Source organism: Esox lucius, chromosome 21 (assembly GCF_011004845.1).
Source record: "Esox lucius isolate fEsoLuc1 chromosome 21, fEsoLuc1.pri, whole genome shotgun sequence".
Taxonomy (NCBI): Eukaryota; Metazoa; Chordata; class Actinopteri; order Esociformes; family Esocidae; genus Esox; species Esox lucius.
The window spans coordinates 4,544,743-4,572,708 of record NC_047589.1 but is presented as its reverse complement, the minus strand read 5'-3'; the positions used below and the strand labels follow the sequence as shown (position 1 = coordinate 4,572,708).

At 42.0% G+C, this 27,966-nt stretch overlaps 1 protein-coding gene across 3 annotated transcripts; it reads right to left on the bottom strand.

Moving 5' to 3' along the window:
- Positions 1-39: 39 nt before the first annotated feature.
- kif9 (kinesin family member 9) lies at positions 40-27,966 on the bottom strand. Of its 3 annotated transcripts, XM_010885463.4 has the most exons (21): positions 27,889-27,966; positions 27,668-27,772; positions 26,873-27,038; positions 26,430-26,536; positions 25,843-26,079; positions 25,659-25,742; positions 25,390-25,482; positions 20,963-21,110; positions 20,607-20,671; positions 20,154-20,231; positions 19,735-19,803; positions 19,487-19,591; positions 19,251-19,306; positions 16,246-16,336; positions 15,953-16,089; positions 15,724-15,825; positions 4,204-4,412; positions 3,686-3,865; positions 2,819-2,934; positions 2,550-2,654; positions 40-1,031 (listed from the first exon to the last, which is right to left on the bottom strand). In XM_010885463.4, exons 2-21 carry the CDS (start codon positions 27,761-27,763, stop codon positions 933-935), a joined length of 2,343 nt encoding a protein of 780 aa, XP_010883765.2. In that variant the 5' UTR covers positions 27,764-27,772; positions 27,889-27,966; the 3' UTR covers positions 40-932. The 3 variants fall into 3 exon arrangements, with proteins under 3 accessions (XP_010883765.2, XP_010883766.2, XP_034145161.1); XM_010885464.4 differs by lacking the exon at positions 15,724-15,825; XM_034289270.1 differs by lacking the exons at positions 26,873-27,038; positions 27,889-27,966 and having other exon boundaries at positions 27,668-27,734.

Sequence of the window (27,966 nt, the reverse complement as noted above, 5' to 3'; positions counted from 1 at the left end):
AATACACTGCTCAAAAAAAATTAAGGGAACACTTAAATTACGTATCGATTCTCGATGAAGGAAATTTATTAAAGATCAAAATCTCTACAGTACATTGTGCAATTCATTGACAACAAAGTGAACTGAACTTGAACTTGACTTGAATTAAACAACGGTCAATGGAAACCAAATCCACCAACCGATTGAGGGCTGGATTAAATAATTGAAATCACAGGCTGTTCCAACTTGAGCAAATTTCATCATACCAACGCAATGTGACTCAGTAGTGTGTATGCCCCCTACGCGCCTGTATGCACTCCCGACAACATCTGGGCATGCTCCTGATGAGATGGCGGATGGTGTCCTGGGAGATCTCCTCCCAGATCTGGATCAAGGCATCAGTGAACTCCTGGACCGTCTGTAGCGCTAATTGGCAGTGTTGGATGCACCAATACATAACATCCCAGAGGTTCTCAATGGGATTCAGGCCTGGGAAACGTGAGGGCCAGTCAATCGCATCAATACCTTTGTCATCATTTGTTTGTATAACTAAGATATGATTGTTTTCGATTTAGCTCAGTACACAGGGCATTTTTACAATTGTCCAACAGACACTTGTGTTGGAACTGTATCAAGTTTCTTATGCCAGTGTAACTTCAAATGCTATGGACATGTCTAGGCAAACAAAGATCAGTCTATCTAGCATTTAAATCTCTCATATGTAAATATACCCTTAGTGTGTGGGGCCAGCAGTGAAAGAAGACAGTCAAATGTAAAAGAAACATGTTGGGTGAAATGTTGGTCAGTGATGGAGAGGCAAAAATGTTCTAAATCACATTTAAGGCTTAATGTTAGGTGGTTTATTTGTCTTTTTTTTAAGGAAATGCATAAGGCAATAGAAAAAAGTGAAGGGAATATAGCCAATGAATACAGATTAGTTGAAGGCTTCTCCCTTAGATAACAGAAAGAATTGCAGGGAGTTTGGTTCTCTGAGAGCTCCGGTTTGTTGTTTTTTGAACTGAAGACTGAGACAAGGCCTTATTGTAGTTCCTCTGCAGATAGGAGAGACCAGAAACAAACAGATATTATAAGACTCTTTGGTAGCAGAAAGCCCAACAGTTAGTGTGTCGGGCCATCTGAAAGGTTGCTGGTTTTCAAAATATTTGTGTCCTTTGGACAAGGTACTTAATTGTAATTGTTCTTGTACGATGCTCTGGAAGGGTCTGGTAACTGACTAAATTGTAAATGCACTCTATTTGACCCCGGCACATAGGGTAGAACTCTCTATGAGTCGTTAATTTAAGAGTGTTTGAAAGAGAACAGACATACAGATTGGTGACAAATTAAAATTAACATAACATTAACATAAAGTGTCTCAGTAAGGTGTTGTGCCACCATGAGCCGCCAGAACAGATTCAATGTGCCTTGGCATAGATTGTATGAACATCTGGAACTGTATTGGAGGGTTGAAACACCATTCTTCCTAAATATTTTTTAAGAAGATACACTCTCATTCAGTGTGGATGATGGGGGTGGAGAGCGCTCTCTAACTCATTGGTCCAAAATCTCACAGAGCTGTTCAACTGGGTTGAGATCTGATGACTAAGAAGGCCACAGCATAGCATAAAAGGGATCAATCAGAAAAACTTTGTAATGGCTTGCAGTGACCCTTTCCTCTAAGTAGACAAGTGGGGGACATTTTTCCAGTGGCCTGGATTTGATTACTCATTTGACCATATCACTTTTTATCTTTTGTAGACCAGTGCCTATGGTTTTTGCATCACTGAACAATCAAAAGTGCCTTAGTCTTTGTAATGAGAACTTTATACACTGCAATCTTAACATAATATATCTCTCTCTCTGTGTCGTTCTCAACAGACTGTTCTTGCTGACACAGTTTGGTGATGTTGTGCATTCTCAATCACCTGGGAAAGATTTGCCCTTCTAATAATTGCGTAATTGTATCATGTAGAATACCTGTGTGGAAGTATCTGCATTCATTAGGTTCCTCTCATCATTTATTCATGTTTCTTCTTTAATTTGTCCCCAATCTGTACATCTGTTGTAAAGGCTACACTGCTGTATTTCTATAGACCGATCAGCCATAACATTATAACCACCTGCCTAATATTGTGTAGTTCCCCATTTTGCCGCCAAAACAGCCCTGACCCGTCAAGGCATGAACTCCACTAGACATCTGAAGTTGTGCTGTGGTATCTGGCACCAAGTTCAAGGTGTTGAATTGGCCTCCAAATTCCCCAGATCTCAATCCAATTGAACATCTGTGGAATGAGCTGGACAAATAGGTCCGATCCATGGAGGCCCCACCTCGCAACTTACAGGACTTAAAGGATCTGCTACTAACGTCTGATAAGGAAATTATCAGTGTTATTCATTTCACCTGTCAGTGGTCATAATGTTATGGCTGATCGGTGTATCAGTGTTATTCACTTCACCTGTCAGTGGTCATAATGTTATGGCTGATCGGTGTATCAGTGTTATTCACTTCACCTGTCAGTGGTCATAATGTTAGGGCTGATCGGTGTACATATGTGTGTGTGTTGCCCCACCCTCTTTACTGTCCTGTTGTGAGCACTGTAGAAGATGGTGGCACTGGGACTGTCTGCTAGCAGCTCGTACCGCCGACGCTCAAAGTGCTCCTGCTCATCCTCCTCCTATAGACAAAATGCCAAGATATTTAGACAGACATTGGAACCATAACATACATATAAATGTATTTTCTTCTGTTCAAACCACTGCTGCGTATAGAAATGCATCCCATTCCCCATTTAGTGCAAGCAAAATTTGACGGGAACCTGATTGAATGTTTGTAACTCACCAGGGAAAGGGCCTTGTCCACAGGTACCAGTCCAGGCCTGATGGTCCCTCCAGATCTCAGCAACGCCTGCACCTCCTCAGGAAGCAGGAAGGATTCATTGTACCAGCTCTCAAACTCTGATACAAACAAGTGACATGCTATCAATGTGGGGCCATCAGCCAGTGGCATTCTCAGTGGTATAGCAGGTCCAACATCAGTCTAGGGCTGTCAAATTCATATTTGATATTCAAATGATATTTGAAACTAGGAAAATAAATAACTATTTGAACACAAATAGCAATATTTTAACATTATGATTTGTGTCTGACTGTGACAATGTGTGTCCACATGTACCAAAATACCCCCGCTTTGTTATCACACTCAGTCCTAGTTAGGCATTATGTATAAAGGCTTCAGGACAAACACTGTTCATTCTACTGCTGCTGGCATCAGTTCATTCTGGAACTTAGCGATCATTAATCAGTAGCTTATGGAGATCACTACATCGATGAGCACTCAGTTTTTCATATACTGTTTTACTAGATGTCACAATGTTAAAACTAATGTGAAGTGTTTATAGTTGTTTACTGGACCTTCCATTGTGTTGTGGAATGTTGCCCGCTACTGGATTCAATGAGCACAACATTTTCAAAAATATTTAAATAGTTTTTGGAACATTTAACAGCCTGCATCACTACCCACCTCTAAACCTTTCTTCCAATTTACAGATAATTAAGACTGAACAATATGGTAGTATTTCAGATAATCAAATGACTTGGTCTCAAGCTATTCAGAATATATAGTGAGTCAACTTCCACAAACATCTACTTGACAGTGAGTTTGAAGAACATCCATTTTTGGCTATCATTCCAGGGTTTGTATGCTCACCGGTCAGTAGGCGTGTTCGGCACTGGTCGACTAGATGCTGGCAGTAGTTGACCTCTGCCTTAATGCAGTGCAGCTCCTCGTACTGCTGGCGGTAGTGAGTCTTTAAGTCCCTTAGTCGCAGCACCAGAGACAGCTCTGCCTCATCCAGCACCGGAACCCCATCCGCACTTATAAACTGACCTGGGACAAACACACAAACGATATACAGTTATAGCAACAGAAAGAAAATGAATGAAAGAAAATGGATTGGAATGTGTCTTCCATGGTCAGCTATTGGAATGGCAACAATGTGTGAGGTTCCATAACCCCTTATACACACACACACACCAGACCTGCATTCAAAGTGTATATAATGATAAAACTCTCCATCTTGCATTTCTTGTACCTCTAAAGGTTTGTAAATCAAATCAGGTTGAAAAGTAGGCCTGTGCATGTCTGTCCACTTTATATATCAATTCATGTATACTCCCCCAGGATAGTAAAAATATCCAAACACACACACACACTGTGTCCCATACCCTGACTCTGTTGCCTGTCTTTCCATTGGCGGAGGGTGGTGCTCGTGCTGTCGATTTCTCTCTTGGTTGTGTTCACACCCTCTGTCAGCTCACGAAGGCGGGCGCGACACTCCAGCAACACCACCTTGTTCTCCTTCAGAATGCGGTTGATTTCGCTGCCCTGCTCTGCCTTGAAGTCCTCAAAGGCATCTGCCTTTGGGGGAGGTGAGCTGGAAGGGAGACAGTCAGAGGCACTGGATGACCCCTACTGGCTTGTGCATAGAACGACTCATGGAATATGTAACAGAAAATATAAGAGATGCTGTATGAAGGGGCATACTGTTTGTGTGCGTTCACGTTAAACTAACCTGGTGGCGACCAGAAATCACATCAAGGACAGTAAAACAAGGAACATTTTACTTAAGGGAATCTTTTGCCAGTTACCACAAAATTAATATATACAGCCCTGGAAAAAATTAAGTGATCACAGCAAAATTATCAGTTTATCTGGTTTTACTTTTCAAAATGTATGTGTTTGAGTAAAATGAACAGTTTTGTTTTATTCTATAAACTACGGACAACAGTACTTCAAAGATTCAAGTAGCTCGGCTTTGTTTGATGGCTTGTGACCATCCATCTTCCTCTTGATCAAATTCCAGAGGTTTTCAATGGGGTTCAGGTCTGGAGATTGGGCTGGCCATGACAGGGTCTTGATCCATCCACACCTTGATTGACCTGGCTGTGTGGCATGGAGCATTGTCCTGCTGGAAAAATCAATTCTCAGAGTTGGTGAACACTGTCAGAGCAGAAGGAAGGAGGTCTTCTTCCAGGATGACCTTGTACTTGGCTTGATTCATGCGTCCTTCACAAAGACAAATCTGCACGATTCCAGCCTTGCTGAAGCATCCCCAGATCATTACCAAACCAAATGTCACAGTGGGTGTGAGACACTGGCTTTTAGGCCTCTCCAGGTCTCCATCTAACCATTAGACAACCAGGTGTTGGGAAAAGCTGAAGATTTGACTCGTCAGAGAAGATGACCTTACTCCATTAGTCCATTCCTCTACAGTCCAATCCAATCTAAATTTCAGCCTGGCTCTTCTTTGCTTCTCATTTGCTTCTTCATCATTTGCTTTTTTCTAGCTTTGCACAACTTCAGCCCTATCCCTAGGAGCCTGTTTCGAACCGTCCTCGCCGTGCACTTCACCCCAGCTGCTGTTTGCCATTCTTTTTGTAGGTCACTTGATGTAATCCTACGGTTGTTGAGTGACATTCGAATGAGTTGACGGTCATCTCAGTCAGTGGACAGTCGGTTTTGCCCTCTGCCAGTCTGTAGCTTTGTTGTCCCCAATGTCTGTTGCTTAACCTTGTGGAATCTGAGCATTAACAATTACAATATGAATGTACATTTCATTGGAAGTGAATGTGCCTAGATAATGAGAACAACAGAAACATATCTGTTTAGATTATCTCTCTGTAGATTGTGCTCTAATTACAGGAATGTTTACGATGGCCATATGGCATGGGGGTTGACTTCTAAAAACATGGTCTTAGTTAGAAACGGCCTTAATGTATAGGCTAGCTGGTAACCAACATTACAGTGAGAAGATAATGGAACGTTCACCGAATGACATCTGTGCTGTAATTTTCCAATAAACTTGAGCAAACTTCTCCCTCGATTTGATACGGGTTCTACATTATTTGACCACTATCCGAAACAGTCAATTTCTAACACTTTGTTCTTATGAACCGCCGTCTTTGAAATTTTCAGGATGGAAGCAACCTGACGCTCACTGTATCCCTCTGCCAGTAAAGCCAGAATTGAACCCTTCTTTTCCTCACTCAAAGCTTTTCTTTTCAACTCATGCTGAATAGTTATCTTTTTATTCAAATTACATTTGAGGTACTACTTGCATTGTTTTTGCCATCCAGCTGGTCCTATTGCAAGAGGATAGTGATGACCACAGCAGCTGTTTTTATACTTTTCCTCGTTAAATTAGATTTGGTTCAGGTAATCACCTAATCAGTACCTCGTTAAATAAAATGAGGTACTGATTAACACTTTGCCTGTTTTGGAATTTAACAGACACTGAAATGGAATGGCTGCCATACATTAAGAGATGCTGATTTAAGAAAAATTAGGAGTGGTCTCTTAATTTTTTCCAGAGCTGTATATTTCCAGCTTAGTGGTTAAAAATACAGGGTTAATATTGTAGAAGTGTGTGAATGTATGCTTGTTTATCCGTAAACAGGAAGTCACGTCCAGTCAAAGCGCGGCAGTAATCAACCAATGGGCTTCCAGTACTGTGTGGTGTATCCTGGATTGCGATGTCTATAAAGTAGAGGACGAACGGAAGTTTCTTTGCGATCGTGTTTGTAAGACTGAATATCGAGTCTGTAAAATCATGTAGAAGTGTATGAATGTATGCCTGTCATGTTTACATGACAACAGAACATCCATTTATCCATAGTTTAAAAATACTGTAAAATACTTTCTGTTAAGTGTACATGATGACAACATAAATATGCTGCCTCTGATTGATGCCTACTTAGTAATTTGACTTGTTGAGATCAGAACAGAGAATGTAACAGCTAACTATTTGACCCAAGAAGCAGCCCCCACAGTTAACATTAGCTTGCTACTTTCAGCCTATGTTAGGTTTTTGTCAGTTGTGCACAAAAGAAATGATAATAAAGCATTTCAGTGTTGTAAAACATGACATTATAATGCCACAATATGATGTAACTTGTTAAATGCACACACGTGCCATTTTATCATTGACACTCACTCAATCACACGCATACTCTCTCACCCACACTCATACTGTTTTTGGTAGAACTTCTGAACTGTTTTGGAATACCTGGTCTGTTGTATTCTCTATTGTAGTTTAAGTCAATGTTATTGCTACACTGTTAATGTGTATTTGTCCTCTATACCTATATTCTGAGGCTCTCAATAGACTCAGTGGTTGGAGTTCAGCTAATACACCTAATACACCTAATACAGCTAATACACCTTGACAAGTTCTGGTGCTACTTTCTGATTACGTTTCTGGCTACATTTAAAATCAAAACATATTGATCATTCATTAAATGTTCAAATAGTTTTCCAATGATTAACAAATTAATTATTGATAAAGTATTGTTCCCTAAATGGTTGTACCTTAATTGAAGTACAGTCATGGCCAAAAGTTTTGAGACTGACACAAATATTAATTTCCACAAAGTCTGCTGCTTCAGTGTTTGTCAGATGTTACTATGGTATACTGAAGTATAATTACAGGAATTTCATAAGTGTCAAAGGCTTTTATTGACAACTACTTTAAGTTTATGCAAAGAGTCAATATTTGCAGTGTTGACCCTTCTTTTTCAAGACCTCTGCAATCCACCCTGGCATGCTATCAATTAACTTCTGGGCCACATCCTGACTGATGGCAGCCCATTCTTGCATAATCAATGCTTGGAGTTTGTCAGAATTTGTGGGTTTTTGTTTGTCCAAAACAAATCCTCTTGAGGATTGATCACAAGTTCTCAATGTGATTAAGGTCTGTGTTTCCTGGCCATGGACCCAAATTTAGATGTTTTGTTGCCCGAGCCACTTAGTAATCACTTTTTGCTTATGGCAAGGTGCTTCATCATGCTGGAAAAGGAATTGTTTGTCACCAAACTGTTCTTGGACTGTTGAGAGAAGTTGCTCTCGGAGGATGTGTTGGTACCATTCTTTATTCATGGCTGTGTTCTTAGGCAAAATTGTGAGTGAGCCCACTCCCTTGGCTGAGAAGCAACCCCACACATGAATGGTCTCAGGATGCTTTACTGTTGGCATGACACAGGACTGATGGTAGCACTCACCTTGTCTTCTCCAGACAAGCTTTTTACGGATGCCCCAAACAATCGAAAAGGGGATTCAGAAAATTACTTCAGCAGTCCAATCTCTGTACCTTTTGCAGAATATCAGTTGGTCCCTGATGTTTTTCCTGGAGATAAGTGGCTTCTTTGCTGCCCTTGTTGACACCAGGCCATCCTCCAAAATCTTCGCCCCCGTGTGTGCAGATGCACTCACACCTGCCTGCTGCCATTCCTGAGCAAGCTCTGCGCTGGTGGTGCCCCGATCCCACAGCTGAATCAACTTTAGGAGACGGTCCTGGTGGTGCCCCGATCCCACAGATGAATCAACTTGGAGACGGTCCTGGTGGTGCCCCGATCCCACAGCTGAATCAACTTTAGGAGACAGTCCTGGTGGTGCCCCCATCCCACAGCTGAATCAACTTGGGGACGGTCCTGGTGGTGCCCCGATCCCACAGCTGAATCAACTTTAGGAGACGGTCCTGGTGGTGCCCCGATCCCACAGCTGAATCAACTTTAGGAGACAGTCCTGGTGGTGCCCCGATCCCACAGCTGAATCAACTTTAGGAGACGGTCCTGGTGGTGCCCCGATCCCACAGATGAATCAACTTGGAGACGATCCTGGTGGTGCCCCGATCCCACAGCTGAATCAACTTTAGGAGACAGTCCTGGTGGTGCCCCGATCCCACAGCTGAATCAACTTGGGGACGGTCCTGGTGGTGCCCCGATCCCACAGCTGAATCAACTTTAGGAGACGGTCCTGGTGGTGCCCCGATCCCACAGCTGAATCAACTTTAGGAGACGGTCCTGGTGGTGCCCCGATCCCACAGCTGAATCAACTTTAGGAGACGATCCTGGTGGTGCCCCGATCCCACAGCTGAATCAACTTTAGGAGACAGTCCTGGTGGTGCCCCGATCCCACAGCTGAATCAACTTTAGGAGACGGTCCTGGTGGTGCCCCGATCCCACAGATGAATCAACTTGGAGACGATCCTGGTGGTGCCCCGATCCCACAGCTGAATCAACTTTAGGAGACAGTCCTGGTGGTGCCCCGATCCCACAGCTGAATCAACTTGGGGACGGTCCTGGTGGTGCCCCGATCCCACAGCTGAATCAACTTTAGGAGACGGTCCTGGTGGTGCCCCGATCCCACAGCTGAATCAACTTTAGGAGACGGTCCTGGTGGTGCCCCGATCCCACAGCTGAATCAACTTTAGGAGACGATCCTGGTGGTGCCCCGATCCCACAGCTGAATCAACTTTAGGAGACGGTCCTGGTGGTGCCCCGATCCCACAGCTGAATCAACTTTAGGAGACGGTCCTGGTGGTGCCCCGATCCCACAGCTGAATCAACTTTAGGAGACGATCCTGGTGGTGCCCCGATCCCACAGCTGAATCAACTTTAGGAGACGGTCCTGGTGGTGCCCCGATCCCACAGCTGAATCAACTTTAGGAGATGGTCCTGGCACTTGCTGGAATTTTTTGGAAGTCCTGAAGACTTCTTCTTGGGCGTCCTGAAGCCTTCTTTTTTGGGGATAAAGTACATTTTCATGGCAAACAGGGACTTTGCAATTGATTTAAATTTATCTGATCACTCTTCATAACATTCTGGAGTATATGCAAATTGCCCTCATAAAAAGGTAGCAGACTTTGTGAAAATTTGTATTTGTGTCATTCTCAAAACTTACTTATTTACTTGGTGTCACAGTATAACACCAAGTAAATAAAACTTCATGGGATATCAATCTGTCCAGTCAGGAAGCATAAGCAATTGCGAATCCAACCTACGTGAAGTTGGCCCCCCACCCAAAGCAAAACTTAGGCTCAATAATTTGGCCTAAGTTTGTGACGGTTTGTGCTGTTAAAATATTTGATTGTGCTGCTATCATTTTATAGATATTAAATAAAATAGTGTAGGTCATTCTGAGATCACTCAGCCTCCCAGCATCCTCCAAAATCAAATCAAAATAGTCTAATTTATTTGTGCTTCCTTTGTGCTTCATTTGTGCTGATTTGTGTTGTAAACATTTTCATTTGTGTTACTTCGATATTTTATAGATTAGACATTTAATTCTTGGTGATGGTGTCACTCAGCCCCCCAACATCCTCCAAATTGAGTCAAAATAGGCTCATTTGTTTGTGCTTCGTTTGTGCTGTTAAAACTTTTGTTTGTGCTTCATCTGTGTTTTTAATATTAGAAATTTAATTATAGGCGATGATGTCACTCAGCCCCTCAACATGCTCCAAATTCAACCAAAACAGTCTCCTTAGTTTGTGCTTCATTTGTGCTGGTTTGTGCCATTAAAAGGTTTGTTTGTGCTGATTCAGCGTTTTATATATTAGACATTTAATTTTATGTTTCACCAGCTCCCCAACCTGCTCCAAAATGCTTCAAAATAGGCTCAATAATTTGTGCTCTGTTTGTGCCCCTAAAAGGTTTGTTTGTGCTGCTACAGTCTTTGGTACATAACCTAGATTCTTCCTGGATAGCGCACTGGCTTTACTCTCTTTCCACAATAGCTCTTAGTCCTGAACAATATTTTATATATAATTCCAAGGTCACTCCACCCCCCAAATCCTCCAAATTCACCCATAACAATCTTGTTTGTTTGTGCTTTGTTTGTGCTGGTTTGTGCCATTACAAGTATCGTTTTGCTGCTTCTGTGTTTTAAATATTATTATTTTATCAATCGTTTGTGATTCATTTGTGCTGGTTTGTGCATAACATTTTTGCTGATGCAGCGTTTTATATATTAGACATTTAATTTTAGGTCACCAGCCCCCGAACCTGCTCCAAACTGCCTCAAAATAGGCTAAATCGTTTGTGCTGCTATAGTTTTTGGTAAATAGTCTACATTCCTAATGGATAGTTCATGGCTTTACTCTTTCCACTAGCCCTATATCTCTGCTATAGCTCTGTCATTATCCGTAAAAAAAGACAGTCGCAAAAAAATTGACCTACAAAATATTCTTTAATATCTAAAAGATGAAAGCAGCACAAAAATTGTAACGGCACAAACCAGCACAAACGATTAAGCCTATTTGCCCTAGTTTTGCATTGGGTGGGGACCATTTTTACGCAGGTAAAATACCTTTAATCGTTTGTGCTCCATTTGTGCTGCTGTCATTTTTTAGATATTAGTCCTAAAGAATATTTTATAGGCCTTTCCGAGATCACTCAGCCCTCCAACATGCTACAAATTCACTCAAAATATGCTAAATCATTTGTGCCAGTTAAAATATAGTTTTTGCGACTTTTTTACAAAAACAGTTGAAGTAATGACAGAGCTATAGTGGAAAAAGAGTAAAGCCAATGCTCTATCCAGTAGAAAAGTAGGTTATGTACCAGAAACTGTACCAGTACAAACGACTGAGCCTATTTTGAGTCAATCTGGAGCAGGTTGGGCGGCTGGTACAAACGACTGAGCCTATTTTGATTGATTTTGGAGGACGTTGGGGGGCTGAGTGACCTCAGAATGACCTACACTCTTTTATTTAATATCTAAAAAATGACAGCAGCACAAACAAAACTTTTAACAGCACAAACCAGCACAAACCTTAGCACAAACGAATGAGCCTATTTTGACTCAATTTGGAGCATCTTAGGGGGCTGAGTGACGTCATCACCAATAATTAAATGTTTAATATATAAAATACAGAAGCAGCACAAACAAAAATGTTCACGGCACAAACAAAGCACAAACAAACAAGACTATTTTTGTTGATTTCCGAGGATGTTGGGAGGTTGAGTGTCAGAATGACCTGTAAAATATTTTATATCTCTAAAATGCTAGCAGCACAAACGAAAATGTTAACGGCATAAACCAGCACAAATGGAGCATAAACGATTGAGCCTATTTTGCTGAAGTTTTGCGTTGGATGAGAGGCCAACTTCACGCAGGCCAATGTCACCAGTTTTGGTACAAATGAAAGTGACAACAGGTGCACTGGAGAGGCAACAGCAAGACAACCCCCAAAAGGGAATGGTTTTGCTGATGGTGCCCACAGACAATTGCTCTTTCCTTATCCTTCCTGACTGATTCTTCTCTAGTTTTGCATTTTGCTAGTGTCCTTGTCACTACTGGTAGCATGAGGTGGTACCTGCAGCCCATTCAGGTTGCACAGGTAGTCCAGCTCCTCCAGGATGGCACATCTATAGGTGCCGTCGCAAGAAGGTTTGCTGTGTCTCCCAGTACAGTCTCAAGAGCATGAAGGAGATACCAGGAGATGGGCCATTAAACGAGGAGAGCTGGACAGGGCTGTAGAAGGGTATCAACCCAGCAGTCGGACCTGTATCTGCTCCTTTGTGCGGAGGAGCAGGACCAACAGGAGTAGCACTGCCAGAGCCTCCAGTGGGCTACTGGTGTGTATGTTTCTGACCAAACTGTCAGAAACAGACTCCATGAGGGTGGCATGAGGGCCTGACGTCCTCTAATGGGACCTGTGCTCACAGCCCAGCACCATGCAGCTCGATCAGCATTCACCAGTGGACAACAGAATTGTCAGGTCTGCCATTGGCACCCATTATCTTTACAGATGTGAGCAGGTTCACACTGAGCACATACGACAGACGTGGAAGAGTCGTGGTGAATGTTATGCTGCCTGCATCCAGCATGACTGATTTGGCTGTGGGTCAGTCGTCTGGGAAGGCATATCCTTGAAGGGTCGCACAGACCTCTGTGTGTTAGCCAATGGCACCCTGACTGCTGTTAGGTACCAGGATGAAATCCTCAAATCAATCGTCAGACCTTACGCTGGTGCAGTGGGCCCTGGATTCCTCCTGGTGCAGGACAGTGCATGGCCTCATGTGGCCAAAGTGTGTAGGCAGTTCCTGGATGACAAAGGCATTGATGCCATTGACTGGAACTCACGTTTCCCAGACCTGAATCCCATTGAGAACCTCTGGGTTGTTATGTATTGGTGCATCCAACGCCGCCAATTAGCGGTACAGACCGTCCAAGAGTTCACTGATGCCTTGATCCAGGTCTGGGAGGAGATCCCCCAGGACACCATCCGCCATCTCATCAGGAGCATGCCCAGACGTTGTCAGGAGTGCATACAGGTGCGAAGGGGCCATACACACTACGGAGTCACATTGCGTTGGCATGATGAAATTCACCCAAGTTGGAACAGCCTGTGATTTCAATTGTTTACTTAGATTTTTGGTTTGAGTTCGAATCCAGCCTTCAATCGGTTGATGATTTTGGTTTCCATTGACCGTAGTTACATAACTTTGTTTTCAATGAATTACAAACCCGATTCCAAAAAAGTTGGGACACTGTACAAATTGTGAGTAAAAAAGGAATGGAATAATTTACAAATCTCATAAACTTATATTTAATTCACAATAGAATATAGATAACATATCAAATGTTGAAAGTGAGACATTTTGTAATGTCATGCCAAATATTGGCTCATTTCGGATTTCATGAGAGCTACACATTCCAAAAAAATTGGGACAGGATAAGGAACAGCTGGAGGACCAATTTGCAACTTATTATGTCAATTGGCAACATGATTGGGTATAAAAAGAGCCTCTCAGAGTGGCAGTGTCTCTCAGAAGTCAAGATGGGCAGAGGATCACCAATTCCCCCAATGCTGCGGCGAAAAATAGTGGAGCAATATCAGAAAGGAGTTTCTTAAAGAAAAATTGCAAAGAGTTTTAAGTTATCATCATCTACAGTGCATAATATCATCCAAAGATTCAGAGAATCTGGAACAATCTCTGTGAGTAAGGGTCAAGGCTGGAAAACCATACTGGATGCCCGTGATCATCCGGCCCTCAGACGGCACTGCATCACATAAAGGAATGATACTGTAATGGAAATCACAACATGGGCTCAGGAATACTTCCAGAAAATATTGTCGGTGAACACAATCCATTCGCCATTCGCTGTTGACATTTAACTTTTCCGGCCTCTTATTGCTACCTGTCCCAACTTTTTTGGAATGTGTAGTTCTCATGAAATCCAAAATGAGCCAATATTTGGCATGACATTACAAAATGTCTCACTTTCAACATTCGATATGTTATCTATATTCAATTGTGAATTAAATATAAGTTTATGAGATTTGTAAATTATTCCATTCCTTTTTTAGTCACAATTTGTACAGTGTCCCAACTTTTTTGGAATCGGGTTTGTATCTTTGCCCATCTCTGCTTACAGTACTGAGTTGTGTATTCTGGATTGCGATGTCTATAGAGGATAACCAGAATTTTTTTTGAGATCGAATTTGTAAAACCAAGTAAGATTGAGTCTGTAACATCATGAACAATAGAATATCATATGCTGTAATTTCATCTCATCTTCATCCGCTTATCCGGTATTGAGTTGCGGGGACAGCAGCTCCAGCAGGGGACCCCAAACTTCCTTTTCCCGAGCCACATTTGCCAGCTCTGACTGGGGGATCCCGAGGCGTTCCAAGGCCAGTGTCGAAATATAATCTCTCCACCTAGTCCTGGGCCTACCCGAGGTCTCCTCCCAGCTGGACGTGCCTGGAACACCTCAATGGGCTCCTTTCGATGCAAAGGAGCTGCGGCTCTACTCCGAGTTCCTCACGGATGGCCGAGCTTCTCACCCTATCCCTAAGGGAGAAGCCAGCCACCCTTCTGAGAAAACCCATTTCAGCCGCTTGTACTCGCGATCTAGTTCTTTCGGTCATGACCCAGCCTTCATGACCATAGGTGAGGATAGGAACGAAAATTGACAGGTATATCAAGAGCTTTGCCTTCCTGCTCAGCTCTTTTTTCGTCACAACGGTGCGGTAAAGTGAATGCAATACCGCCCCCGCTGCTCCAATTCTCCGGCCAATCTCCCACTCCATTGTCCCCTCACTCGCGAAATAAGACCCCGAGATACTTGAACTCCTTTACTTGGGGTAACGCCTCATTCCCTATTCGGAGGAGGCACTCCATCGGTTTCCTGCTGAGAACCATGGCCTCAGATTTAGAGGTGCTAATCCTCATCCCAAACACTTTGCACTCGGCTGCGAACCGGTCCAGGTGAGTGCTGAAGGTCACAGACCGATGATGCCATCAGGACCACATCATCCGCAAAAGCAGCGATGAGATCCCCAGCCCACCGAACTGCAACCCCTCCCCACCCCGACGTCGCCTGGATATCCTGTCCATAAAAGTTACAAACAGGATTGATGACAAAGCGCAGCCCTGGCGGAGGCCAACCCCCACCTGGAACGAGTCTGACTTACTACAGAGAATGCTGTAATAAATAATTAAATTACTCTCCCTTGATGACTGGGTACGCAATCATTATTTCAACACTATACGAACGGCTGGTTTCAAACAATATTTAGGGTTAAAGTAGAATAGGATATTGAAAGGGAATCGCCTTGAGTGTTTACACAATGATGGTTACATAAAATGTGGTTATAAACCTGGTTTTATTATCCATTTGGGGTCCATAGCTCAATTTCAATTACTGGCTTTGGGTTCTGAGTTTAGTAAAACATTTTGTGTAGTGTGGCGTGGTGTTATAATTGAAGTTACTTTTAGGATTATGCATTAAGGGTTAGGTTAAGGATTAGGCATTAGGGATAGGTTAAGTTTAGGCAGGGGTGAAGGTTAGAGTTAGGTGAAGGTTAGGATTACAATTCAGTTAAGGGATAGGGAACATGGAGATCAAGGTTTCAGGTCCCAACAAGGATAGAAAACAAATGCGTTTGAGTGTGTATATACTCAATTCTCTGTGGTTTTTGAGGATCCAGGCTGTTTGGGTCATGCTCATTCTCCCTCAGGATTGGGTTTAAAGGCTCTACTTCTGCATCCTTCCTCCCCTGTCTGAAAATTAATCGAGTGGTGGGGTTACATTAAGATAGTCCTTATATTGGACTACAAAGAGAAGGTTTTTACAGTTACGTTACTGAAGCAACATTAATGGACTGTACTCAGTACTTAGGACACAGACCTTGTCAGATCTTTAGTCCTCAGAGTCTTGGTCCTGCCTGGAGACTGGGACCTGATGTGCCTCTCCGATGGAGCTGCCACCCCAACACCAAACCTGCGTCCCTCCACCTTTCCCACTGTCCCGCTAGGGCTTTGTGGCTAGGACACAATGTAACAATATTTTGAATAAAAACAGTATTAATGACATCACTGACAACGACAAGAAGTTAGCAATCTGCCATTGACATATATATCGGAGAAGTTTGAAACAGCCCCATCTTAGTGGCCACTGGTCCAAGCCTCAAGCAGACTGACCTTGGCTGCAGAGGAGTCGGCTGTACTCTGGTCCTTCTCCACCAGGGTGTAGTTTTGACACAGCTGGGCCTTCACCTTCTGCTCCTGCAGCCTGTTTAACACATTGACAAACTGACCTCAATGCCCATGGCATATACCAATCCAATCACTGATTGACTGGTGAACGCTACTCATCCTGTATTACATTTTCCAACTGGCATATATCTAAGATGAGCTCAAAGGGATAATTCCATATTTTAGAAATGAAAGTAATCCACTTGTCTAAAGGCCGATAAAGATTTCTGCTTGCAGTTAAAAGACACTTGCTAACTAGCATAACAACTGATAACTTTTCCCATATACTTCCAGTTATTGCGCATAAGGCTTGCAAACTACCCAAAACTTAATTCATTCTGAAGGCAAAGACAATAAATTATATCCACTAGTTCATCTGACCAAGCATTGATTTTAAAGCTCCCCAATCTTATATATTTTTTTTAATGGAAGGCACCCCAAGAACAACAAAAAAAACATAAAACATACAGCTCTGGAAATAATTAAGAGACCATAGCAAAAATATAAGTTTCTCTGGTTTTACTATTTATAGGTATGTGTTTGAGTAAAATGAAAATTTTGTTTTATTGTATAAACTACTGACAACACAAATATTGTCATTTAGAGTATTTATTTGTAGAAAACAACAACTGGTCAAAATTAACAAAAAAACATGCATTATTTTCAGACCTCAAATAATGCAAAGAAAACTAATTAATATTCATTTTGGGCAAAGCTTAAAATGTTACTCATCAGAGAAGATGACCTTACTCCATTCCTCTACAGTCCAATCCTCATGGTCTTTTACAAAGCTCAGCCTGGCTCTTCTTTGCTTCTCATTGATGAAGGGCTTTTTTCTAGCTTTGCACTACTTCAGCCCTGCCCCTAGGAGCCTGTTTCTAACCGTCCTCGCCATGCACTTCACCCCAGCTGCTGTTTGCCATTCTTTTTGTAGGTCACTTGATGTCATCCTACGGTTGTTGAGTGACATTCAAATTAGTTGACGGTCATCTCAGTCAGTGGACAGTCGTTTTCACCCTCTGCCAGTCTGTGGCTTTGTTGTCCAAAATGTCTGTTGCTTGTTGACCTTGTTCTTATGAACCTGAAGCTCACTATAACCCTCTGCCAGTAAAGCCAGAATTAGCTGAAGTAAAATGAGGTGTGTCTGTGTTGGAATTTAACAGACACTGGAATGGAATGGCTGTGGTCTCTTGGCTTGTTAGGAGTGGTCTCTTGGCTTGTCGTCCTCCCACAGTGCTTCCTGGTGCCATCACTTCCCCAGGTAAACGGCGCACACGTACATGGCTGTCCAAGTGATATAAAAAAAAAATGGGACTCATCAGACCAGGTGTCCTTCCACTGCTCCAAGGTCCAGTTTGGACGCTCGCATGCTCATTGTATGTGGACAGGGGTCATCATGTGCACTCTGATTGGTCAGCGGCTATGCAACCCCATATGCAGCAGGGTGCGATGCACTGTGTGTTGTGACACATTCCTCCCGTAACCATCATTAGAATATTCAGTGACATGTGCCACAGTAGATCTTCTGTCAGTTCAGACCAGACGGGATAGCCTTTGCCTTCGCACATTGATGTGCCTTGGGTGTCCAACAGCCTGTCGCCGGTTTGTGGTTTCTCCCTCCTCAGACTACTGTTGGTAGGTACTCCCACTGCTGACCGGGAACATTCCACAAGCCTTGCCGTTTCAGAGATGCTCTGACCCTGTCATCTGACCATAACAATATGGCCCTTGTCAAAAGCCTCGCAGGTCTTTACCACTGCCTTCTTGCATCCAACACATTGACTACAAAAACTGATTGTTCGCATATCATCTTATCTACCAAGACCTTTTTAGGAGATGATCAACGTTATACAAATCATCTGTGAGTGGTCATAATGTTTTGGCTCATCTGTGTATACACAATACAGTGATCTCCATAAGTATTGGGACAGTAAAGTCAAAATAAAAATGTTTGCTCCACACTCAAGGCATATTAAAATACGATTAAAAGATGAATATGTGGGAAAAGCACAGAAAGTCCCATTATTCCTACATTGTAAGATGCAAACCTCTGATCAGCACCAAAAACCGAAAGGCCAGCTTAGTATTTGCTAAATTGCGAGATCAGCCGGAACAGTTTTGGATCAGTTTGAGACAAAGGTGAACGTAGCCACCAGACTCATTTGGCAGCGCTTTACAATGCAACAGGACAATGACCCAAAACATGCTGCCAATACAACAAAGGAGTTCATCAATGGGAAAAAGTGGCCAATCTCCTGATTTATATCTGACAAGACATGCACTACATTTTCCAAAGAGGAGACTGAAGCCAGAAACTCCACAAAACAAGCAACAAAATGGCAGTAGTAACGGCTTGGCAAAACATCTCATAGGATGATACCAAGAGTTTGGTGATGTCAATAGGTCACAGAGTCACTGCTCTTATTGCAGGCAAGAGATTTTCAACTAATTACATTTGCTTTAATTTGAATTACCTACACATGCATGAAATGGGGGGATGAAAATACCCCAAGAAAGTGCTGTAATTCTTAGTTGGTAAAATATATTTGTTGAAACAGCCAGAAACAAAAGGTGTTGGCCTGGACTTTTGCCTCATATTCATATTTTAATTGTATTTTCATATGCCTTGACGGTACAAATGTAACTGTCCAAATACGTACAGAGGGCATGGCACATATACATGGGTGAGTTTCATCCTCCTTGGTTAATAACCCAAACAACCTGAACAAGAACAAATGGAATAAACATCCATAATCACAACAAACTTTAAAAAAATAAAATAAAAAAGTATTTCCATAATTCCCCCGACTACACCCGGCCAGACAAAAGCCCCCTACCCTCTCTCTCACTATACCCCAATCCTGAATGTAACTTTTTGGGGCAAAATAGAGTATGTAAAACTCTCCATGAATCAACATTTCAGGGTTACTTCAACCGACTCAGTAACTCACTCCAGGGCCTGCTTGAACTGGCGAAACACTTCCTGGATCTGCCTGATGCTCTCAATCTGTGGAGAGAGGTTAAGGGGGAGACTTACTGTAAGTACTATAAGACAAGACGTTACAATTGTTGTTATTTTTCCAAAATGCATGGCATTGACGAGATAGAGCTTGTAAGTTAGAATTTCACAGCAAAGTATTTTGCATATTTGACAGTGTTCCTTATAACTTAAATTATGTGTTCTTACATTGATCTCGTCCAGACTGCCCTCCAGAAACCTTTGCACCTGACTCTGGACCTCTGCCACCTGGGCCTCAGACAATGTTTCGTAAGAGGTTTCCATACGGTTAGCCTGCAGACCAGCGCACAGTCAAGTCCTCTGGTTGTATTGTCTGGTTAAACCATAGCTTGGCTGACATCTATGTTTATGTTGTCCCAGAAAACAGCAGGGCCAAATTGTTATTCTGTTGACTTTCCTTCATTGAGGTTACTCACCATTGTGTCATGAAGTGATAGCTCCTGTTTCAGTAGCTGGATTTCCTTCTGCAGCTTCCGGACCTGGAGCTGTACACAACAGCATATAAATCCAATCATATTGTATTTAATTTCATCAGTGGCAAAGATCTGACAGCAACATAAATACAATCTCAGTGCTTCAAATTCAGTACAGTTCATCTAAAAGCAGTGTTATCATCAAGGTGTCATGCTTACAAAAACAATCCTACAAGAAATATTTGCTGCTAGAAGTCCTGCAAGGAACAACCTATCCCTCAAAAATTGTTTTGAATGGAATATAATCATTGTAAAAACACAATATAATCAATATAATATAGAGTTATATAGCAAGTATAACCCTTTTATAATTCAGATGAATTCTGGTATGTGAGATTGACATATAATAATAATAATCTCACCACAGGGTCAGTGTGTTGGTTGATGATGGGGTCGGTCTGGACACGCTTCATCCTGCTAGCAAAGCGCAGCGTGGAAAGCTACAGCAGAAACAAATCTGGTCATAGACCTCAACTGTATGGAGCCGCACTCAAGGACTCAAACAGGGAAACCAACCCATTGAGCAGGGATGAGAGCTCAACGTGTAGTTTTGATGTATATTTGGGTTTTAAACTGAGAGGTCTGTAACTTGTATTCAGAACAGTGTCCATTTAATTACATTTAACTGAAAGCAACATTCATCACTTTTTCCTTTGGTTGAAGACTTCTAACAAATTCAAATAATTTTCCACGTTCATTCGACATTGCAACATTATAAGCAATAGTTAAGATGTCTTAGCTCAAATAATTAGGTTAAGTTAATAATTTTACAATCAGTTTTGTCCCAGTGTTTCAGAACAACGCTCCATACTTACAGTTTCCTCTACATGAGCAGCTTCTCCATAGATGTTGGCGACCAGCACCGTGTTGCAGTTACCTCCTACAGAGAGCTATTATGACTACAAATACCTTAAATGACATGGACTACAAATTAAGAATATGACCAGAGTTGGAGACCATTGCTTTACATTGACATGTCATATAAAAGATGCCCTTATCCAAAGCAACCTCCAGGAGCAATTAGGGTTAGGTGCCTTGCTAAAGGGCACAAAGACTAGTCTCTGTATTGGTTTTTTGTTTTTGGAAGATGTGGTACAAGTGAATCTTTTGATACAAACAGTATTTCCTTTAATTCTCTCCTAGATCTGCAGACACTTTAGGTGTGTCTCACCCAGTGAGTCTTTGAGGGCGTGGGTGAGTTTACTCTGTCTGAAGGGGATGTGATCTCTACGGCGGTCTGCCAGGGCCAGGATGGCCTGCTCCAGGAAGGACAAGGACTTGTTGATGTACATGGCCTCCTTGAGCATCTGGCCCTCGGGCTGGTCATGAAAAGTAAAATACATTTGGACATGATTAGGGTCAGGGCTTGCAGGAAGTGGTGGCTTTTGTTGTGAATAATAAAATCCACTCAAAACCAAAATAAAACATGCTGTGTCGGAAATCTTGCTTGGAAATGACATATTGTGTTGTAATCGTACTGCAGTATCTTGGGAAAGTAGTCAGGCTTTCCACTTTAACTCCACATTTGGTTGTGTTATAGTTAATTCACAATTGATGATTTATTATTGACACCACTCTACACACAATAACCCTTAATGTCAAAGTGAAAATACCTTTTTAGACAACAGAGCACAGAATATACTCAATGTTGTGCTTTGGGTCCCAGCTATTGTAAAATAGCAATGCCAACTGTTTTGAGTATAAGCTAAGACCTGTTATCTCTATTCCTGTGTTGATTAGAAATAGAAGAATACCGGTGAAAGAATAAGAATATGTGTGAAAATGGGAGGAAAGGAGGAGTGGCTGCCCTACTCAAAGATACATTCCAGTGCAAAGAAAATACACATGGTCATTTTATTTCTTTTGAATACCACTGTTTTACATTGAAGGGTGCTCCCGGAATTTTGTTTTTAACCATTTACAGACCTCCACGATATTCTGCAAAATGTTGATTGATGATTTTGCTTAAATACTCTCTGTTGATTATAGCTTGTTTATTATAACAGGGGATTTTAACATCCACATAGATAATAATATGGTCAATAATGCCAAATAACTTTTTGCATTATTTGACATTTTTGATCTCACTCAACATGTGAAAGAGCGCACGCACAATCGAGACCACATTCTAGATCTGGTTATCTCTAAAGGCCTCAATATTTCCTCTGTCATAGTTAAAGACTTGGCCCTGTCTGATCATTTCTGTGTCTTTCTTCTATCACTGATCACCCCGGATGTACATTAATGAGAGTACCAATGCTCAGTTTATGGAGGCCATAGCTATCTCTCCAACAATAAGTGCAGAGTCAGTTGATGTACTCCTGGATAATTTTTACGCCAAAATATTGAATGTCATGGATCATGTTGCCGGTAAAGGTAAAGAAAACTGTGAGCAAACTGAAAGCACCATGGAGAAACATCATGATGGTAAGCACTCTGAAAAGAGAATGCAGGAAAGCGGAACATAAGTGGAGGGAAACAACATTTCTAATCTATAAACAAAGCCTTGGTAGCTTCAACTACGAGTTACGCAGGGACAGCAACATATATCGGGAATATCAACAATACCTGCACTCCATTTGCCATGGTCGACAAACTTACAAACGCTAAAGCAGATAGCATCAGAACACATGTCAATGTGAAATGTGAAATGTAATGAATGTGTCCTTAATGAGTGAAAAAAATTTAACTATTAGACAGACCATCAGAACTACACAGTCTAACAATGGCACTGTATCGTTACTACGACCACCAACTTGGTTATTGTTACAATTTAATACAATTGATCAAAAATCCCTAGAAGAAACAGTTCGACATCTTACAGGTTCTACATTTGCCATCAGTGTGACAACGGCGCCGTCTGCTGCTTCACCTCCCCCTGCACCGGCCTTCAGACACCACCGTCCATCTCATCATACATTTCACCTGTGTCTTGTTTAGCGCACCTGGTTCTCATCATCATCATTCCCCCCAGTATATATGTTCCCTCTGCTCCCCCTGTCTTTGAGTGTTATTGTCTCTGTACCTATCAAAAGAGCTGTGTTACGCTTTGTAGCGACATATTATTTCCACGCAATAGTATTAAAAGATACTACTTATCACGCCGTTCTCCTGCTCCTCCTTATTCCGCACCCCGAAGACGTGACAATCAGACTTTCTTAAAACTATTTTTAACTCTATAACTATGGATCTACAGCAAATAGTTAATGGCTCTCTGCAATCAGGCATTTTCCCCAATTAAAGCCCCAATAAAAAAAGAGAACACTGGATGCATCCATATTGAACAACTATAGACCTTTATCAAATCTCCATTTTATAGCCAAGATCATTGAGAAGGTTGTTTTCAATCAATTCAGCAATTTTGTGACCTCTTAGACACATTTCAGTTAGGCTTCCAACTTCACTGCAGTACTGAAACGGCTCTGATAAATGTTTTAAATTATATACAGCTGAATACTGATAGTTCGGATAAAAATAACAGTTCTGGTTCTATTAGATCTCAGTGCAGCATTTGACACTGTAGATCACAGAACACTTCTAGACAGGCTGGAAAATTGGGTAGGGCTCTATGGGACAGTCCTTAATTGGTTCAGATCTTATTTAGTCACTTTGTTATCATTGGCAATCATGAACCTGATCATGAATCTGGCTATGACATGCAGAGTTCCCCAGGGATCAGTTCTCGGACAGCTTCTGTTCAATCTCTATGTTCTACCTCTGGGCCAAATTCTACAGAACAACAACATTAACTACCATCGCTATGCAGATGATACTCAAATATAAATGGCTCTCAAACCGAATGACTACAGCTCACATAACTCACTGTGTCACTGTATTTCCTGCCTGTTGGGCCCTGTCCGGGGCCTCCCCCAGGTAGGGCCACAGTGTTCGCCGGACCCCCCTGTCTCAGTTCCAAGGTGTTACGCTGCTATATTATTGTGCTGGGGGATATGAGGAATGCACTTCTAACTTTTCTCAGTTTCCTTCAGTTTTAAATTTTAGGAGGAGATGAGGTCCTGGTCCACACCTGGGGATTACCTGGTTTGGGGGGCCCGTTGCTGTCCCTGTCCTTGTCAACCTGGTCATACTTCTGACCTAGTCTAAAATCAAATAGCCTCTGGATTTAGCCCAGAGAAATATATTAATTATTCCAATTGGACTCTTAATATCTCACCCGGCACAGCCAGAAGGGGACTGGTCACCCCTCTGAGCCTGGGTCCTCTCTAGGTTTCTTCCTAAAATTCGGCCTTCTTAGGGAGTTTTTCCTAGCCACTGAAATTCAACACTACTGTTGTTTGCTCCTTGGGGTTTAAGGCCGGGTGTCTCTGTAAAGCACTTTGTGACAACTGCTGTTGTAAAAAGGTCTTTATAAATAAATTGGATTGATTGATTGATTGATTATAGAGCACTTAATTACCTGGATTAACCAAAATTGTCTACAATTAAACCAAGATAAAACAGATATTAGTGTATTTGGCAACAAAAGTAAGAGACTTGTATTAGTAAAGAGCTGGATTCTCAGGCACTAAAAACCAGGGATCAAGTGCATAATCTTGGTGTTCTGATTGATTCTGACCTCACATTCAACAGTCATACCAAAACAGCATTCTATCATCTTAAAAATATAGCCAGAATTAAGTGCCTGGGGTCCAAATAGACCAAGAGAAGCTAATCCATGCTTTTATCTATAGTAGGGTTCACTACTGTAATGCCCTCTTAACTGGACTCCACAAAATGACTAAAACAGATGCAGCTCATTCAGAATGCTGCTGCTAGAATGTGAACCAGGACCAAGAGAACAGAGCACAGAGCAACAGAGCTATAAATCACTTTTAGTCTATAAATCACTGAATGGTTTAGGCCCTGAATACATTTCTGATATGTTTGAAGAGTATAAACTGAGCAGGGCTCTTAGATCCATGAACCCAGTGCCTAGAGACCAAACTAAGCATGGAAAAGCTGCATTTAGCAGTTATGCTGCACACAACTGGAATAAAATACCAGAAGACCTTAGACGTGCCCCAAACATATCATTTTTTAAATCCATATTAAAAGCACTTCTGTTTTCACAAGTCTGTAAATGAGCGCTTGAACTTAACCTAATTGTTTTTATTGGTTTTTATTCTATTTTCTTCTTTGATGTTTTATCATTATTATGCATTTTTATATTTCTCTCTTTCTTTGATTCAATGTGATATTATTTCATTGCTATTAGAGGGCCAAGCAACGAAGTTGCTGGAACCCTCTTATGTTTGTACGTTTTATTATTATTATTATTATTATTCTCCAGGGCCATTTTCAGATGTCCATAGCTCGGTCCCTCTCGTTCAAAAGGCTCCAAACTTTGCCTGATTGTAGACGGTGTTGTGGAAATTCTGAAACCTGTATATTAGCTATATTAGCTAAACTTGTATATTAGCCACACACTTGTATTAACCGCTGTGGTTGAAACTGTTTTCAAAACTCATGCCATGGTTTGTAAAGGGGAAATTACGGTAACATGTACTGAAAAAGTAAATTCTGGTTTGAAAAAAAGTTCTCAAGCAATCTAGAAAAGTGTATACCGTATGTTTTGAAAGAATAATGCAGAAAACTCACTTCGATTTTGCCCAACCTTTCTGACCCGGCCAAGTCCACCAGATTCAGCTTGGAGGTGACATACTTTGCCTCGGACAGAGTACGGGAGTGAGACTGAAAAATATTGGTAGCATGAGGTTACACGTTATATAATGGCTGAAGAGAGTAACACACGGCACCCACTGGAAAAAAAACTGCATCTTTCAACATGAAAACATTAAACCTCACTGCATGTAAGTAATGCTGCTGAAAATTGCAGTGAAGCACTGTGAAGTGTCTTCAACCCTTACCTCAATGTGGACAGTGAAAATGCAGTGAGATCTGGAAGAGTTCTTGTTCAAGGCATGAGTGCCTATGATGCGATTCATCTCCCCCTAATAATAGAGTGAACGTGACCCTTTACTTCAATACGCACCGCCTCTCCACACATATCCAAAACAATATACATTCAGATTACCTGTAGATTACACTCACCTCAAAAAGCAGGTTGAGGGCCTCCTCCTCGCTGTGGACAAGATGCAGAGACAGCCCCCGAATTGACACCCCTCCACATGCCTCCTCTACCACCGCCATACCACCTGGCCCTGGTCCTGCCCCTGGGCAGCCCCGTAAAGACGCCAACAGATCCACCAGAGACTCATTGTAGATCTCCAGGTAGGACAATTGGACCCTAAATGTGTGGGTGGAACGTTGGTCCACCTCATGGAACACCTAATCAGAGACAAGGTGAGACAAAATATATTTAAAGACTAAAAGCCATTCACTTTACAGCATAAAACTGAGAGGGAGAAAAGGACTATGTTCAGACGATCACAGGTTCAAGTCCTGGGTGGGTTGTTCGGAGTGAATCAGTAATAGAAGGAACAAATTACAGCGTTATTGACATGCTGGAGAACACTGTGTACATCATCTTAAGGGGTAATGACCCTTTACATTTCTACTGCGTTATCTGAAATTATTAAATGTTTCAAATTGAGCCCCTAGGATTGAAGGACCTGAAAGTCTTCCAGTAACAAAAGTTGTGAGTTAGTGGTGGATTCACATCAGTCGTTTTCTTTTACCTCCTGTATGGCCCGGGGGATGATGCCTCTCTCTTGGTAACTCCCAGAGGCTCCAGTAATGGTGTATGTCTTTCCTGCCCCAGTCTGCCCAAAACACATCACAGTGCCTAAGGGAAAGACAAGAATGGGGGGAGTTAAAGGTTCAACTTCAGTTATTATGGCACCAGGGCATAACCAGGGCATAACCTTTTCCTTCAATATTAAATTAAATCAAAACTGTAATGAAAGAAAATGATGACCTTTGTAGGGGTTGTGGTTTAAAGTGAGGCCCAATCACAAATGGACTCCTACATCCTATGTAATAGTAGATTTCAAAGGATTTAAACTGGCATAAGTGATAATCTTGCCTTTCTGTGGGGAAAGGGGTGTTATTATTAGATTCCTTACACATTCCTTAAGGTGTAAGGGCTTTTGGGTCCATTTGGGATTGGGTCTTAGCCTACCGTTGTACCCCTCCACGGCTCCCAACACCACCCCTCGCCCCACGCGAGCATACACCTCCTCCTGGGACACATCATGCAGCACCCCATCGAGCCGGAACGACCAGGAGTTCAGCTGGTTGTTCACAACTCCCTTTCGGGAGTCCTTCTTCTGGTGGACATTCACTGTCTAAGAGATCATCACACTTTATGGCTTAACAATGTCGTTAGAGATCAATATGATATGTCTCATTTCTGTATATAAAAGCTATGCTGTACATAGGGCAGAAATGGGCATTGGCTACCACCCACCCTCCATCAAAGTCCTGCATGACAAGGCAAAGAGGCATTCAGGAAAGCTAACCACTGACCCCTCCCATCCCGGTCACATCCTGTTCCATAAATGATCCGTCAAGCAGTGGGCATGCAGGCAGAACTGGACAATCAAAACCAAATACTGTAACCTCAACCATTTATTTCCCTGTGCTCTTTTTTCCAAAAGACTAATAGCTGCCCTCTTACAGTACAACACTGAAACTGTTTTTCTCCCTAGATTTAGGTCTACTACATTGAACTGTAACTCCAAAAGCTTGTCCATTATTCCATTCATCACTTTGTCTTAGAAACTCACCACACATTTTGTATAGCCAACTGAATGTCAGCAATTTGTAGATGTTGTGTATTCTATAACTTTATGTTGTCCACCACTTAAAATATAGGGTGTGTGATTCAGATCATATTTTATGAAATAAATGATTGTATGGTTACACGTTCATTGTTTGGTCAGAGCTAGCTACAATGTCACACAGTGAAACATACCTGTCCGTCAACGTATTCAATCAGGTTTTCGGCAAAGTTAGCAGTCGGTCGCGTGCGAAGAAACACTTTCACTTCGCTGCCTGCCTGGGTACTCATGGCACTTAGCTGAATTAGAAAGATAACGACAGCAGGTTCTCAAAGCAGTAGTTATTCGTGTTACGCGAGCAAATTACTGTAACATTAGCATAAGAACTGCAAATGTGTCAAACATCTCTACTTACCCGTGTTTATCTAGATAGTGAAATAATACGGCATATGTATGTAGTATGTTACTGAATATAAAATAATCCCAATTGTTG